This window comes from Hordeum vulgare, chromosome 1H, assembly GCF_904849725.1.
Source record: "Hordeum vulgare subsp. vulgare chromosome 1H, MorexV3_pseudomolecules_assembly, whole genome shotgun sequence".
In the NCBI taxonomy this organism is placed as follows: Eukaryota; Viridiplantae; Streptophyta; class Magnoliopsida; order Poales; family Poaceae; genus Hordeum; species Hordeum vulgare.
This window is the reverse complement of record NC_058518.1, coordinates 332,511,789-332,529,595: the sequence shown is the minus strand read 5'-3', so window position 1 is coordinate 332,529,595 and position 17,807 is coordinate 332,511,789. Positions and strand designations below refer to the sequence as shown.

At 46.3% G+C, this 17,807-nt stretch overlaps 1 protein-coding gene across 1 annotated transcript; it reads right to left on the bottom strand.

Moving 5' to 3' along the window:
• Window positions 1–83: 83 nt before the first annotated feature.
• On the bottom strand, window positions 84–1,744 carry LOC123434368 (protein ROOT PRIMORDIUM DEFECTIVE 1). The gene has a single exon (XM_045115509.1). It carries the CDS (start codon window positions 1,727–1,729, stop codon window positions 491–493), a length of 1,239 nt encoding a protein of 412 aa, XP_044971444.1. The 5' UTR covers window positions 1,730–1,744; the 3' UTR covers window positions 84–490.
• Between the last annotated feature and the right edge of the window lie 16,063 nt (window positions 1,745–17,807).

Here is a 17,807-nt window from a genome sequence, read left to right as displayed (position 1 = left end):
GATCTAGGTTAGCATATTGCACAACTGAGGTCCTTCAGGTAGGCATGTCACAATCAAAACAACAATAAACAACACCAAGGTACTGAAATAAAACTCATCACTTAAAGAGATATTAATTATCAACTAAGTGCTCATTCTTGACTTATAAAACTTAATTGACACAACATGAACTTCCAAAACTTCTCGTCAGGATAAAGATATATTACCGTTCAACTAAGTGCTACTGAACTTCAGTCTTGACCTACCAACATGCCTAGCTCAGGGAAACATAATTAGAGTTTTGAGTATACTGACTAGCATGTTATGCCAATCGACTACCATCCCTGAAGAAACATCCATCGTCATCATCATATGGATCTGCACCACTAACATATTTGCCATCCAAGTTGAGCCAAACACCTGCTTAACAGGTTACACTAAACAAGGATATCAATGAATTGCACAACTTCCGTGTTGTCCTGTCATGCAGCTTCACAGATACATCACACTACTAGAGCTCTAGTTCCTGTAAATCGGCATCGCTCTCTTTGGCATCGGCACTGGCACTTGAAGACATGTTGGCATTAGAATTAGCATTCCCAAGGCCATGGCGGCGCAAGAGCATGAGCTCAACAAGCTTTCTTCGGGCCTCAGAAACATCATTAGGCTCAACAAGCTTGCCACGATCATATCCTTCCCGCAGGAACACTGTATGCCGCTTTCCCTTGGCCGAGAGGTAAAATATCCCAGGGTGATCCAAGAATACGTCCCTGACATTAACATCGATCCCAAACCACTTCCGGAATTGGCTGAACTTCTCCACCTCCACCATCTTCTCCACGGTCAAGCTCAGAAACTCGTGTGCAATTCCGACTGCCCTCTTCTCCATCTTCCTCCTCGCCATCTTCGATACTCTCTTGCTCGCGCCAACCTTCCGATCCACTACCTCGTACGGCCCAACATATGGCAGCAGCTGCCAATCCTTCACCTTCTTCCGGTACTCCTTGGTCAGCCTGAACCCTGGCGGGAACTGCAGCTGGAAAGCGTACTTCTCCGGCCGGTTCTTATCCACCGCCGGAGTGAACTCCTCCTTCGCCGGATCCGCGACGAGGTGTAGAACGTGGGTTCTGGGCTCGGCGGGGTTGGGGGCGAGGCGGAAGAGGTGGGGATGCTGCGCGACGACGGAGTCCTCAAAGTCGTCGGGCAGAGCGAGCTCGCGCCAGACGCGGAACACGGCGCGAAGAGGGACGGAGCGGGATGCGGACATGGCGAGGAGGCGGTGGAGCGTCCGCGCGGCGGCGTCGGGGGAGGATGCGACGGCGAGGAGTGAGGCGGCAGGCGCGGTGAGCGATAGGGAGAGCGGGAGAGGGGGGCGGAGGTCGAAGATGCGCGGGAAGAGGCGGAGGAAGTGGAGCGGGCCGCGGCGGTGGAGGCGGAGAGGGAGGCGGCGGGCGAGGTCCGGGAGCGCGAGCGGCTCGGGCGTCGCCCGGAGCGCGTCGAGCAGCGGCGACGCCGCCACGAGCGGGAGGCTGGAGGCCACGAGCTTCTCGAATGTGTGGTCGAGGTGCCGCGCCGCGACGTGCTGCGCCGCGGTGGTCTTGCTGCGCGCGTGCAGCAGACGCGCCGGCAGCAGCGTCATCGGCATCGGGGGCCTCGGCGGCGGTGCGCGGCGCGGCGTGAAGCCGCTAAAATGATGGGCCCAAATGGGCTGCAAATGGACACGGCGTCTTTCTCCAACCAAGGGCTCCATCGCCAAACCCCAAGGAAAACTAAATGTTCACTGTTTCTAATTTCATTCATGAATTTAGAAGCTGAAATTTCAGAGATTTTCTATTTAGCACTTATGCACCGGTTCACAAACGGGCGCCTGTAGGCATCCGTTCACCTGTATGAAATGGGCCGGCTCATCTTTATTCGCCAAAGTTCAGAAAAAAAAGGCTGCTACGTGTTACAAACATTTTATTCGTATTTTTATTTAACTTCAAGTGTCGCAGAAATCCTTCAATTTTCTTGAAGCTTCCAGAACCTTCCCAACCGTTTTAACCGATTCGCTGGCCATTTGGGAGGCTATTTTATTCAAGTTTCAAATGGATCTTTAAGAGGAAGACGGACGCTGACGGCAATGTGACCGTTTATAAAGCTCGACTTGTGGCAAAGGGTTTTTCACAAGTTCAAGGAGTTGACTACGATGAGACATTCTCACCCGTAGCGATGCTTAAGTCCGTCAGAATCATGTTAGCAATAGCTGCGTTTTTCGATTATGAAATCTGGCAGATGGATGTCAAAACGGTGTTCCTTAACGGTTTCCTTAAGGAAGAGTTGTATATGATACAACCCGAAGGTTTTGTCGATCCTAAGAATGCTAACAAGGTGTGCAAGCTCCAGCGGTCCATTTATGGACTGATGCAAGCATCTCGGAGTTGGAACAAACGCTTTGATGAGGTGATCAAAGCATTTGGGTTTATACAAGTGGTTGGAGAATCTTGTATTTACAAGAAAGTGAGTGGGAGCTCTGTGGCGTTTCTAATATTATATGTGGATGACATATTACTGATTGGAAACAACGTAGAGTTTTTAGAGAGCATAAAGGATTACTTGAATAAAAGTTTCTCTATGAAGGACCTAGGAGAAGCTGCTTACATTCTAGGCATTAAGATCTATAGGGATAGATCAAAACGCCTGATAGGACTTTCACAAAGCACATACCTTGATAAAGTTTTGAAGAGGTTCAAAATGGAACAGTCCAAGAAAGGGTTCTTGCCAGTTCTACAAGGTACGAGATTGAGTAAGACTCAGTGCCCAGCAACTGATGAAGATAGAGAGCATATGTGCTCCGTCCCCTATGCTTCAGCCATAGGTTCTATCATGTATGCGATGCTGTGCACTAGACCGGATGTTAGCATGGCCATAAGTATGGCAGGTAGGTTCCAGAGTAATGCAGGAGTGGATCACTGGACAGCGGTCAAGAATATCCTGAAGTACCTGAAAAGGACTAAGGAGATGTTTCTCGTGTATGGAGGTGACGAAGAGCTCGCCGTAAAAGGTTACGTCGATGCAAGCTTTGACACAGATCCGGACGACTCTAAGTCGCAAACCGGATACGTATTTATTCTTAATGGGGGTGCAGTAAGCTGGTGCAGTTCCAAGCAGAGCGTCGTAGCAGATTCTACATGTGAAGCGGAGTACATGGCTGCCTCGGAGGCGGCTAAGGAGGGTGTCTGGATGAAGCAATTCATGACGGATCTTGGAGTGGTGCCAAGCGCACTGAATCCAATAACCTTGTTCTGTGACAACACTGGTGCCATTGCCTTAGCAAAGGAACCACGGTTTCACAAGAAGACCAGACACATCAAACGACGCTTCAACCTCATCCGCGACTACGTCGAGGGAGAGGACGTGAATATATGCAAAGTGCACACGGATCTGAATGTAGCGGACCCGCTGACTAAACCTCTTCCACGGCCAAAGCATGATCAACACCAGAACTGTATGGGTGTTAGATTTATTACAATGTAATTCACATGGTGATGTGAGGGCTAGATTATTGACTCTAGTGCAAGTGGGAGACTGTTGGAATTATGCCCTAGAGGCAATAATAAATATAGTTATTATTATAATTCCTGTATCAAGATAATCGTTTATTATCCATGCTATAATTGTATTGAATGAAGACCCATTTACATGTGTGGATACATAGACAAAACACCGTCCCTAGCAAGCCTCTAGTTGGCTAGCCAGTTGATCAAAGATAGTCAGTGTCTTCTGATTATGAACAAGGTGTTGTTGCTTGATAACTGGATCACGTCATCAGGAGAATCACGTGATGGACTAGACCCAAACTAATAGACGTAGCATGTTGATCGTGTCATTTTGTTGCTACTGTTTTCTGCGTGTCAAGTATTTATTCCTATGACCATGAGATCATATAACTCACTGACACCGGAGGAATGCTTTGTGTGTATCAAACGTCGCAACGTAACTGGGTGACTATAAAGATGCTCTACAGGTATCTCCGAAGGTGTTAGTTGAGTTAGTATGGATCAAGACTGGGATTTGTCACTCCGTGTGACGGAGAGGTATCTCGGGGCCCACTCGGTAATACAACATCACACACAAGCCTTGCAAGCAATGTGACTTAGTGTAAGTTACGGGATCTTGTATTACGGAACGAGTAAAGAGACTTGCCGGTAAACGAGATTGAAATAGGTATACGGATACTGACGATCGAATCTCGGGCAAGTAACATACCGAAGGACAAAGGGAATGACATACGGGATTATATGAATCCTTGGCACTGAGGTTCAAACGATAAGATCTTCGTAGAATATGTAGGATCCAATATGGGCATCCAGGTCCCGCTATTGGATATTGACCGAGGAGTATCTCGGGTCATGTCTACATAGTTCTCGAACCCGCAGGGTCTGCACACTTAAGGTTCGACGTTGTTTTATGCGTATTTGAGTTATATGGTTGGTTACCGAATGTTGTTCGGAGTCCCGGATGAGATCACGGACGTCACGAGGGTTTCCGGAATAGTCCGGAAATGAAGATTGATATATAGGATGACCTCATTTGATTACCGGAAGGTTTTCGGAGTTACCGGGAATGTACTGGGAATGACGAATGGGTTCCGGGAGTTCACCGGGGGGGGGGGGGGGCAACCCACCCCGGGGAAGCCCATAGGCCTTGAGGGTGGCACACCAGCCCTTAGTGGGCTGGTGGGACAGCCCAAAAGGGCTCTATGCGCCAAGAAGAAAAAAATCAAGAGAGAAAAGAAAAAAAAGGGAGGAGGTGGGAAGGAAGGGGGACTCCCTCCCACCAAACCAAGTCCAACTCGGGGGGGGGAGTCCTCCCCCCTTGGACTCGGCCGACCCCCTTGGGGCTCCTTGAGCCCCAAGGCAAGGTCCCCTCCCTCCCACCTATATATACGGAGGTTTTATGGCTGATTTGAGACGACTTTTCCACGGCAGCCCGACCACATACCTCCACGGTTTTTCCTCTAGATCGCGTTTCTGCGGAGCTCGGGCGGAGCCCTGCTGAGACAAAGGTCATCACCAACCTCCGGAGCGCCGTCACGCTGCCGGAGAACTCTTCTACCTCTCCGTCTCTCTTGCTGGATCAAGAAGGCCGAGATCATCGTCGAGCTGTACGTGTGCTGAACGCGGAGGTGCCGTCCGTTCGGTACTAGATCGTGGGACTGATCGCGGGATTGTTCGCAGGGCGGATCGAGGGACGTGAGGACGTTCCACTACATCAACCGCGTTCACTAACGCTTCTGCTGTACGATCTACAAGGGTACGTAGATCACTCATCCCCTCTCGTAGATGGACATCACCATGATAGGTCTTCGTGCGCGTAGGAAAATTTTTGTTTCCCATGCGACGTTCCCCAACAAAAAGGTAGGTCCAACGCATTGATTTAAACGAGCGCACATCCGTTTTTCGTCCGCTCACGAACCATTTTGGACATAAATTTGGACGTCATTTGAATCGCTGCACACACATGCCATGCATGCGTTTTCCTTCCTTGGCCCGTTAGTCGGCGTCATAGTCTCTCCTTCTTATCCCCTCCCCCCCCCGCCCCCTTCCCTCACCCGTAGCCCGCAAGCACACAAACCCTAGGCAGGCGAACTCGGGTGCCTCTTTCGTCCCAGTGCGGAAGGCCTATTGGTGGATCTACGGCGGCGGTGGAATTTGGCAAAATTTTGCACATCCTGCCGGCGATTTGTCGAATCGGGTCGTCGACGGATTGCGCTTGCCATGGACTGGCCGGGTGCCGGTCCACCAGGTCTGGGCAATCCCTCGGTGCCACATGCACACGCTCAGTCTTCTTCTAGCCGCCCGGGTCTGACCCGTTGCACGTTCATCGGCAAGGCGACGGCCGACCGGCACCCTCGCTCGGCGTTGGCCCAAAAGCTTGTCGGCTCATCTTTGTCGTTCATACAGTGTGAGGACTGCTCGTTGTAGGTCGGCCGACGAGTTTTTTGGATGCCGGAACATCCCGGTTGGGCGTTCGTGAAGTGCAAAAATGATGTCGTACGATTTTTGTTCGACCATTTGCTCTTTGCTTGATGCAATTTCGGTAGCTTATATTTGCTCAATATTGTTTGAATTAATGGGCTTGGCCCATCTACAAATTCTGAAATCTCAAATTGATCCCATGTGTAAAATGGCAAGTGGTGGTGTGGTGGTGCTAAAGATTAGTCCCATACCGCTAGTTGAGGAAGAGTTGGACCTCTTTATAGAGTGAGTACTCCCCACCACTTGTCCGGAAAGTATACGACTTGGAAACCAAGTCAGTTAGCGACGTGATCACGACACAGTACCGACCTTGGTCCTTCTACATAAACTGCTTACCGTGGTCGGTCAAAGAAACACCGAAAACACCTAGGGTTTTGCCTCGTCTCACAACTTGCACTATCGTCGTAGTCTACCTCATCTCGAACGCCGGCGTGCATCGGCATGCGAGAGAGCAGGTCTCCGGAGCCGTTCGTCTTTGCGATCCTGCATCGGGAGAGGACAAATTAGGTTTTTGGGAAATTCTTTGCGCGACTGCTCAAATTCTTCACACGGGTTGTCTACCGTCCAAGTCGGGCGGTGCTACTCATCGTCGTCTTCATCGCCATAAACATAAGATCATCGCTAACATCATCATCAACACAGTCGCTCGTGTTGCAACTAACGAACAATACGTTATTCGTAATCTGTTATTTTTCCTCATTGTAGTTGTTGCCTCCTACGCGGTAATGATCTGCATGTTCGGTTGCTCTTCTAGATTGCTAGAATATTGCATGCTATCTTCTGTTTTGGTCATGAATTATTTATTGGAATTAATCATGAACTTGCCTAATCTTCCAACAATCCAAAAACCTAATTGTAGGCAATTTCCTGAGTTAACTATGGCTGGATTTGCTCATGCACTGAGGCCGGAGAAGTTTACTGGTGTGCAATTTAAGAGGTGGGAAGTGAGATCCACGCTCTAGCTTACTGTTGTGAAAGTTTTCCATGTTAGTGCTGGCATGCCAAAGGGAGCTTCTGATGAAGATGAGAGAAAGTTCTAGGAAGCCAACACTATGTTTGTGGGAAGCTCGGACACTTTTCCAAGGAATGCCCAGAACGTGCAGACCGTAGAGGTAAAACGAGCTTCAAGACTGTCAACATAGTGACCGCTAGCAATACTGATGGGTATGGTAATTTACCTATTGTGCTTTCAGTATTTCAATCATCTTCTTGGTGGATTGATTCAGGTGCTAATGTTCATGTGTGTGCTGACGTCTCTTCGTTTACTTCTTATCAGGTCGCAAGGGATTCTTCCGTCCTAATGGGGAATGGGTCGCAAGGAAATATGCCCTAGAGGCAATGATAAATAGTTATTATTATATTTCTTGTTTAAAGATAATCATTTGTTATCCATGCTATAATTGTATTGTATTGAATGAAAACATAGATACATGTGTGGATACATAGACACAACAATGTCCCTAGCAAGCCTCTAGTTGGCTAGCCAGTTGATCAAGGATAGTCAAGGTTTTCTGGCTATGTGCAAAGTGTTTTTTTAAAGTGGAACACCTTGCATTCCAATCTTACGGTAGACCAGACAAATCGGCGGCCACAGCACGAGTTACATCATTCGAGAAGTTAGACTGCCACACTTGGCTATCATAGTCTCCCACCATTCCACTTGCCGCAAGCACATGTGCGGTGGTGTTACACATACAAGGAGAGTACACCACCTGCCACTCCAGGAAGCCGAATTGTAGACGAAACTTAGCCTCACGGAAGAGGATCCCCAGCGGTCCCCGATCCTGCGCCGATGATGAGATCACCTGCTGGAGGTTGGTGCAGTCCGTCTCAAAGATGACCCGACCCATCCCGTGATCCTCGGCAAAGGCTATCGCATGCATCAACGCTTCTGTTTCAGCCTGGAGTGGGTCCTTCATGTAGGCAAGTCGCCCTGCCGCCATGCCAACCAAGGCTCCCTCATGGTCTCGGGTTACGGCACCCCAGCCATCATCGCCAGTGCTAGCCGTAAAGGCGGCATCCAGGTTGATCTTAATAACATCATCAGGGGGAGGCTTCCATCGCTGGAGGCGCTTCGGCTCAGGTTGTTTTTTTCCCAGGCACTCCACCCATTCCCTGACCGTGGAATTGATTAGTGCTCCCAACACCTCTGCTGATCATCGCCCCTTTTTATGATTGACACTATTTCTCTCCGCCCACCACCTCCATAGTAGGCAGATCACCCACAATTTCTGCGTCTCCTGCAATCTAAAGATGGTCATCAGCATGTTCTATGGACTATGGCACTTCAAAAGTTCTCGCCGTATTCGTTCCATTCTTCCCTCCTTCCAGACTTGTTTCACGTGTTTACACTTTAGAAAGAGATGTGCTCCATCCTCAGGCAGGCGGCAACACATGAGGCATGTCGTATCCAGCTCCACTCCCAGGCGTTCAACATTTCAGAGTAAAGGATGACTATTGTGTGCTAAGCGCCACATGAAATGATGGACACGGGCTGGGCACCGGGTTTTCCACAATTGCTTCCAAAATCTCTGCTTTTGCCCCTGGTCTACTGACGGTTCCCCCAGCTGTCTGCCATTCGCTCTGCGTTGAAGCTCCCAAACTATGACGGTTTTCCACAATGTGCAAAGTGTTATTGCTTGATAACTCGATCACATCATTAGGAGAATCATGTGGTGGACTATACCCAAACTATGAACGTAGCATATTGATCGTGTCGTTTTATTGATATAGTTTTCTGCGTGTCAAGTATTTGTTCCTATGACCATGAGATCATATAACTCACTGGCACTGGAGGAATGCCTTGTGTGTATCAAACGTCACAACGTAACTGGGTCACTATAAAGGTGCTCTACAGGTATCTCCGAAGGTGTCCGTTGAGTTAGTATGGATCAAGACTGGTATTTGTCACTCCGTGTGACGGAGAGATATCTCGGGGCCCACTCGGTAATACAACATCACACACAAGCCTTGCAAGCAATGTGACTAAGTGTAAGTCACAGGATCTTGTATTATGGAACGAGTAAAGAGACTTGTTGGTAACGAGATTGAAATAGGTATGCGGATACCGACGATCGAATCTCGGGCAAGTAACATACCGAAGGACAAAGGGAATGACATGCGGGATTGCCTGAATCCTTGACACTAAGGTTCAACCGATAAGTTATTCGGAGGATATGTAGGATCCAATATGGGCATCCAGGTCCCTCTATTGGATATTGACCGAGGAGTACCTCGGGGCATGTCTACATAGTTCTCGAACCCGCAGGGTCTGCACACTTAAGGTTCAGCGATATTTTAGTATAGTTGAGTTATATGTGTGGTTAGCGAATGTTGTTCGGAGTCCCGGATGAGATCACGGACGTCACGACGGTTTCCGGAATGGTCCGTGGACGAAGATTGATATATAGGATGACCTCATTTGGTTACCGGAAAGTTTTCGGGCATTACCGGGAATGTACCGGGAGTGACGAATGGGTTCCGGATGTTCACCGGGAGGGGGCCAACCCACCCGGGGAAGCCCATAGGCCCTAGGGGTGGCGCACCAGCCTTGGTGGGCTGGTGGGACAGCCCAATAAGGCCTATGCGCCAAGGATAAGAAAATCAAAGAGAAAAGAAAAAAAGAGGTGGGAAGGAAGGGAAGGACTCCACCTTCCAATCCTAGTTGGACTAGGATTGGAGGTGGACTCCTACACCTCCTTGGCCGACGCACCCTTGAGGACTTGGTCCTTAAGGCAAGCCTCCTCCCCCTCCCTCCTATATATACTGGTGTTTTGGGGCTGATTTGAGACAACTTTTGCCACGGCAGCCCGACCACAAACACCACGGTGTTTCCTCTAGATCGTATTTCTGCGGAGCTCGGGCGGAGCCCTGCAGGAGTAGATCCTTCACCACCACCGGAGCACCGTCACGCTGCCGGAGAACTCATCTACTTCTCCGTCTTGCTTGCTGGATCAAGAAGGCCGAGATCATCGTCGAGCTGTACGTGTGCTGAATGCGGAGGTGTCGTCCGTTCGGCACTAGATCGGAGCGGATCGTGGGACGGATCGCGGGACGGTTTGTGGGACGGTTAGTGGGGCGGATCGAGGGACGTGAGGACGTTCCACTACATCAACCGCGTTTCTTAACGCTTCCTGCTGTGCGATCTACAAGGGTACGTAGATCCAAATCTCCTCTCGTAGATGGACATCACCATGATAGGTATTCGTGCGCGTAGGAAAATTTTTGTTTCCCATGCGACGTTCCCCAACAGTGGCATCATGAGCTAGGTTCATGCGTAGATGTAATCTCGAGTAGAACACAAAGGGTTTTGTGGACGGTGATGTTCGATTTTCTGCCCTCCTTAGTCTTTTCTCGATTCGGTGGTATTCTTGGCTTGAAGCGGCCCGGACCGACATTATTCATACACTTACGAAAGACTGGTTTCATCGCTTGACATGCAACCTCGTTGCATAAAGATGACTAGCGGGTGTTGGTTTCTTCAACTTTAATTGAATTGGTTTTGACCGAGGCGGTCCTTGGAGAGGTTAAATAGCAATTTGCACATCTCCGTTGTGGTTTTTGCGTAAGTAAGATGTGATCTACTAGATACCCATAGCAGCCACATAAAACTTGCAACAACAATTAGAGGACGTCTAACTTGTTTTTGCAGGGTATGCTTGTGATATGATATGGCCAATGACGTCATGTGATATATTGGATGTATGAGATGATCATGTTGTAATAGTTAATATTGACTTGCGCGTCGATGATACGGCAACCGGAGGAGCCATAGGGTTGTCTTAAAACTAACATTTGTGCTTGCAGATGTGTTTACTATATTGCTAGGACATAGCTTTAGTAGTAATAGCATGAGTAGCATGACAACCCCGATGGTGACACGTTGATGGAGATCATGGTGCGGCACCGGTGACAAGAAGATCGTGCCGGTGCTTTGGTGATGGAGATCAAGAAGCACATGATGATGGCCATATCATGTCACTTATGAATTGCATGTGATGTTAATCCTTTTATGCACCTTATTTTGCTTAGAACGACGGTAGCATTATGAGGTGATCTCTGACTGAAATTTCAAGACGAAATTGTGTTCTCCCCGACTGTGCACCGTTGCTACAGTTCGTCGTTTTCAGACACCACGTGATGATCGGGTGTGATAGACTCAACGTTCACATACAACGGGTGCAAAACAGTTGCACACGCGGAACACTCGGGTTAAGCTTGACGAGCCTAGAATGTGCAGACATGGCCTCGGAACACATGAGACCGAAAGGTCGAGCATGAATCATATAGTTGATATGATTAGCATAGGGATGCTTACCACTGAAACTATCCTCAACTCACGTGATGATCGGACTTCAGCTAGTGGAATTGGATCATGTACCACTCAAATGACTAGAGAGATGTACTTTTTGAGTGGGAGTTTAGCAAGTAATTTGATTAGTTAAACTCTAATTATCTTGAACATAGTCTAAGTCCACTTTGAAAATATTTGTGTTGCAGATCAATGGCTCACGCGACAGTCACCCTGAATTTTAATACGTTCCTTGAGAAAGCTAAGTTGAAATATGATGGAAGCAACTTTGTAGACTGGGCTCGTAATCTTAAGTTGCTCCTGCAAGCTGGGAAGAATGATTATGTCCTTAATGATGCGCTAGGAGATGAACCACCCGCCGTGGCTGACTAAGTAGTCCAATGTGCGGTCTTGTATGGCTTAGAGCCGGGACTTCAACGTTGCTTTGAGCGTCATGGAGAATATGAGATGTTCCAGGAGTTGAAGTTTATCTTTCAGAAGAACGCCCGAATCAAGAGGTATGAGACCTCCGATAAATTCTATGCTTGCAAGATGGAGGAGAATTCGTCTGTCAGTGAACATGTGCTCAAAATGTCTGGGTACTCAAACCGTCTAGCTGAGCTGGGGATTGAACTCCCGCAAGAGGCTATCACTGACAGAATCCTTCAATCACTGCCGCCAAGCTATAAAGGCTTTGTGTTGAACTACAACATGCAAGGGATGAACAAGTGTCCCGGCGAGTTGTTTGCGATGCTGAAAGTCGCAGAGTCTGAACTCCGTAAAGAGCATCAAGTGTTGATGGTGAATAAGACCACTAGTTTCAAGAGAAACGGCAAAGGCAAGAAGGGTAATTCAAAGAAGAGCGGCAAGCCTGTTGCCAATCCGACGAAGAAACCCAAAGCTGGACCTAAGCCTGAAACAGAGTGTTACTATTGCAAGGGTATGGGTCACTGGAAGCGCAATTGCCCCAAGTATTTGGCAGATAAGAAGGCGGCCAAAGGAAAAACAGGTATATTTGATATACATGTTATTGATGTGTACTTAACCAGCTCTCGTAGTAGTGCCTGGGTATTCGATACCGGTTCTGTTGCTCATATTTGCAACTCGAAACAGGAACTGCGGAATAGACGAAGGCTGGCGAAAGATGAAGTGACGATGCGCGTAGGAAATGGTTCCAAGGTTGATGCAATCGCCGTCGGCACAGTTTCACTTCAGTTACCATCAGGATTAGTTATGAACTTGAATCATTGTTATTTAGTGCCTGCGTTGAGCATGAACATTATATCTGGATCTTGTTTATTACGAGACGGTTACTCTTTTAAAGTCAGAGAATAATGGTTGTTCTATTTCTATGAGTAACATCTTTTATGGTCATGCACCCAATGTGAGAGGATTGTTCATATTGAATCTTGATAGTGATAATACACATATACATAACATTGAGACCAAAAGAGTTAGAGTTAACAATGATAGCGCCATGTTTTTATGGCACTGCCGCTTAGGTCATATTGGTGTAAAGCGCATGAAGAAACTCCATACCGATGGACTTTTGGAGTCACTTGACTTTGATTCACTTGACACGTGCGAACCATGCCTCATGGGAAAGATGACTAAGACTCCGTTCTCCGGAACAATGGAGCGTGCAAGTGACTTGTTCGAAATCATACATACCGATGTGTGTGGTCCGATGAGTGTGGAGGCGCGCAACGAATATCGTTATTTTCTCACCTTCACTTACGATTTGAGTAGATATGGTTATGTCTAATTAATGAAGCACAAGTCTGAGACGTTTGAAAAGTTCAAGAAATTTCAGAGTGAAGTAGAAAATCATCGTAACAAGAAGATCAAGTTCCTACGGTCTGATCGTGGGGGTGAATATCTGAGTTTCGAGTTTGGTGCTCACTTAAGACAATGTGGAATTGTTTCACAGTTAACACCACCTGGAACACCACAGCGTAATGGTGTGTCCCGACGTCGTAATCTTACTTTATTAGATATGATGCGATCTATGATGTCTCTTACCGATTTGCCGTTATCGTTTTGGAGTTATGCATTAGAGACAGCTGCATTAACTTTAAATAGGGCACCATCAAAATCTATTGAGACGACGCCATACGAACTATGGTATGGTAAAAGACCAAAGTTGTCGTTTCTTAAAGTTTGGGGATGTGATGCTTATGTCAAAAAGCTTCATCCTGAAAAGCTGGAACCCAAAGCGGCAAAGTGCGTCTTCATAGGTTACCCAAAAGAGATAGTTTGGTATACCTTCTATCTCAAATCCGAGGGCAAATTGTTTGTTGCTAAAAATGGAGCTTTTCTTGAGAAGGAGTTTCTCTCGAAAGAATTGAGTGGGAGGAAGATAGAACTTGATGAGGTTGTCGAACCTCTAATTCCTCTTGATGGTGGCGCAGGGCAAGGGGAACCCCTGTTGCTGCGGTGCCGGTTGAGGAACAAGTTGATGATGATCATCATGAAACTTCGGATCAAGTTACTGTCGGACCTCACAGGTCGACAAGATCACGTACTGCTCCCAAGTGGTACGGTAATCCTGTCTTAACGATTATGTTGTTGGACAACAATGAACCTGCGAATTATGAAGAAGCAATGGTGGGCCCGGATTCCAACAAATGGATGGAGGCCATGAAGTCCGAGATAGGATCCATGTACGAGAACAAAGTGTGGACTTTAGAAGTACTACATGAAGGCCGCAAGGATATTCAGAACAAATGGATCTATAAGAAGAAGACAGACGCAGACGGTAATGTGACCATTTGTAAAGGTCGACTTGTGGCAAAGGGTTTTTCACAAGTTCAAGGAATTGACTACGATGAGACTTTCTCACTGGTAGCGATTCTTAAGTCTGTCCAAATCATGTTAGCAATAGCTGCCTTTTACGATTATGAAATCTGGCACATGGATGTGAAAACGGCGTTCTTGAACGGTTTTCTTAGGGAAGAGTTGTATATGATGCAACCCGAAGGTTTTGTCAATCCTAAGAATGCTAACAAAGTGTGCAAGCTCCAGCGATCCATTTATGGACTGGTGCAAGCATCTCGGAGTTGGAATAAGTGTTTTGATCAGGTGATCAAAGCATTTGGGTTTATAGAAGTGGTTGGAGAATCTTGTATTTACAAGAAAGTGAGTGGGAGCTCTGTGGCGTTTCTAATATTATATGTGGACGACATATTGCTGATTGGAAACAACGTGGAGCTTTTGGCGAGCATAAAAGTTTACTTGAATAAAAGTTTCTCTATGAAGGACCTAGGAGAAGCTTCTTACATTCTAGGCATTAAGATCTATAGGGATAGATCGAAACGCATGATAGGACTTTCACAAAGCACATACCTTGATAAAGTTTTGAAGAAGTTCAAAATGGATCAGTCCAAGAAAGGGTTCTTGCCAGTGTTACAAGGTATAAAACTGAGTGAGACTCAGTGCCCAGCAACTGCGGAAGATAGAAAGACAATGAGTTCCGTCCCCTACGCTTCAGCCGTAGGTTCTATCATGTATGCAATGTTGTGCACTAGACCAGACGTTAGCTTGGCCATAAGTATGACAGGCAGGTGATACGTCTCCAACGTATCTATAATTTTTGATGGTTCCATGCTATTATCTTGTCAACTTTGGATGTTTTATATCCATGAATATGCTATTTTATATCTTTTTTGGGACTAACCTATTAACTCGGTGCCAAGTGCCACTTTCTGTTTTTTCCGTGTTTTTGACCCTTTTTCAGACGGAGTCCAAATGGAATGAAACTTTACGATGATTTTTTTGGACCAAAAGAGACCCCCGAAGCTTTGGAAGAAGGCCACAAGAACCAGGAGGGAGTCATAAGCCCATGGGGCGCGGCCTACCCCCCAGTTCGCACCGTGCAGGCTTGTGACCTCCTCGTGGGCCCGACTCACGCAATTCCACCGCCATAAATTCCTATAAATTCAGAAACCCCCAGAAAGAAACCTAGATCGGGAGTTCCGCCGCCGCAAGCCTCTGTAGCCACCAAAAACCAATCTAGAGCCCATTCCGGCACCCTGACAAAGGGGGAATCCATCTCCGGTGGCCATCTTCATCATCCCGGCGATCTCCATGACGAGGAGGGAGTATTTCACCCTCGGGGCTGAGGGTATGTACTAGTAGCTATGTGTTTGATCTCTCTCTCTCGTGTTCTTGAGATGTCTTGATCTCGATGTACCGTGGGCTTTGCTACTATAGTTGGATCTTATGATGTTCTACCCCCTCTCCCTTCTTGTAATGAATTGAGTTTCCACTTTTAAGTTATCTTATCAGATTGAGTCTTTGAGAACACTTGATGTATGTCTTGCACGTGTCTATCTGTTGTGATCAACTTGCGGGTTTGTGACAATTGGGAACCTATGCATATGGGTTGGCACACGTGGATTCATGTGAGTACTCGATGTATGTTTTGGTGATCAACTTGCGGGTTCGTAACATTGGGAACCTATGCATAGGGGTTGGCACACGTTTTGACTCTCCGGTAGAAACTTTGGGGCACTCTTTGAAGTTCTATGTGTTGGTTGAATAGATGATTCTGAGATTGTGTGATGCATATAGTATAATCATGCCCACGAATACTTGAGGTGACAATGGAGTATCTAGGTTACATTAGGGTCTTGGTTGATATGTATCTTAAGGTGTTATTGTAGTACGAACTCTTGAATATATCGATCAGAAAGAATAACTTTATGGTGGTTTCGTACCCGACAATAATCTCTTCGTTTGTTCTCCGCTATTAGTGACTTTGGAATGACTCTTTGTTGCATGTTGAGGGCTAATTATATGATCCAATTATGTTATCATTGTTGAGAGAACTTCGCTAGTGAAAGTATGAACCCTAGGCCTTGTTTCCACGCATTGCAATACCGTTCGTGCTCACTTTTGTTACTTGTTACCTTGCTATTTTTGTAATTTCAGATTACAAAAACCTATATCTACCATCCATATTGCACTTGTTTCACCATCTCTTCGCCGAACTAGTGCACCTATACAACTTACCATTGTATTGGGTGTGTTGGGGACACAAGAGACTCTTTGCTATTTGGTTGCAGGGTTGCTTGAGAGAGACCATGTTCATCCTACGCCTCCCGCGGATTGATAAACCTTAGGTCACCCATTTGAGGGAAAATTGCTACTGTCCTACAAACCTCTGCACTTGGAGGCCCAACAACGTCTACAAGGAGAAGGTTGCGTAGTAGACATCAAGCATTTTTCTCGCGTCGTTGCTGGGGGGGCTAGGTAAGCGGCGCTAACATCCCGTCAACGAAGCATTTTTATGGCGCCGTTGCCCGGGAGGTTAGCGCTTGAAGGTATATCTTTAGATCTTGCAATCGAATCTTTTTTTTTCTTGTTCTTTCGCTAGAAAACTACAAAAAAATGGAATTGAGGATGTCTCATATGCTCCATCTTTTCAATGTCTTTCGTGAGCATGATGGGAAGGAAAATTGTGCTCAAGTGCTGAAAGAAGAATTACATAGAATGCTTGGCATAGAATATGTGAAGGATGAGCATGATTGCAATGTTTTTAGCATGAATTCTTTGAATACCCATGATGCTAATGATATGCAAAGCCACCAGCTTGGGGATGCTATATTTGATGAAGATGATCTTTTTAGTTCTTCCACTTTGAATGATCAAAATCTTTTTGATGAAAGCATGCCCCCTATCTATGATGATTATTGTGGGGATACTTATGCTTTGAAGAAGAGGGATGATAAAACTTGTCATACTTTCGAAAACCCCTTTGCTAAACCTTGCTTTTTCATTGTGGACACAATTTTTAGTGCTCAAGTCTTTTACGATACTCCCACTACTATTCTTGAGAATAAATTTCCTTATGTGGAGAGTAGTAAAATTCCTATGCTTGTAGATCATGAAAATAAAGCCTTAGGTGTTGGTTATATTGTTGAATTCATTCATGATGCTACTAAAAATTACTATGAGGGAGGATCATATGCTTCTACTTATTGCAATAGTATCAAGCTTCCTCTCCATGTGTTGAAATTTTTGAAGCTATGCTTGTTTTGCCTTCCTATGCTAGTTGATTCTTGTTCCAATAAATTGTTTGATCACAAAATCCCTATGCATATGAAGTGGGTTAGACTTAAATGTGCTAGCCATATGCTCCATGGTGCTCTCATTGTGTTTCAATCCTTACCTTTTATGTGAGCATCATTGAAATCAATGCCTAGCTAAGGGCGTTAAACAATAGCGCTTGTTGGGAGGCAACCCAATGAATTTATTTTTTATTTATTTTTATTTCTGTTTTTATTTTTCCACACCATAATAATTCTGTTATGATTGTGTTTTTTGTGTTTCTTTTAGCGTTTGTGCCAAGTAAAGCCTTTATGATAGCTTGGGTGATAGTTGTTTGATCATGCTGGAAAAAGACAGAAACTTTCTGCTCACAAGATTATTTTTTATTTTTATTCAGAAAGAGATTTTGAGTTGATTATTTTGCTGATGATTCATATGCGTTTTTCCAAGGCCGTCATAATTTTTCA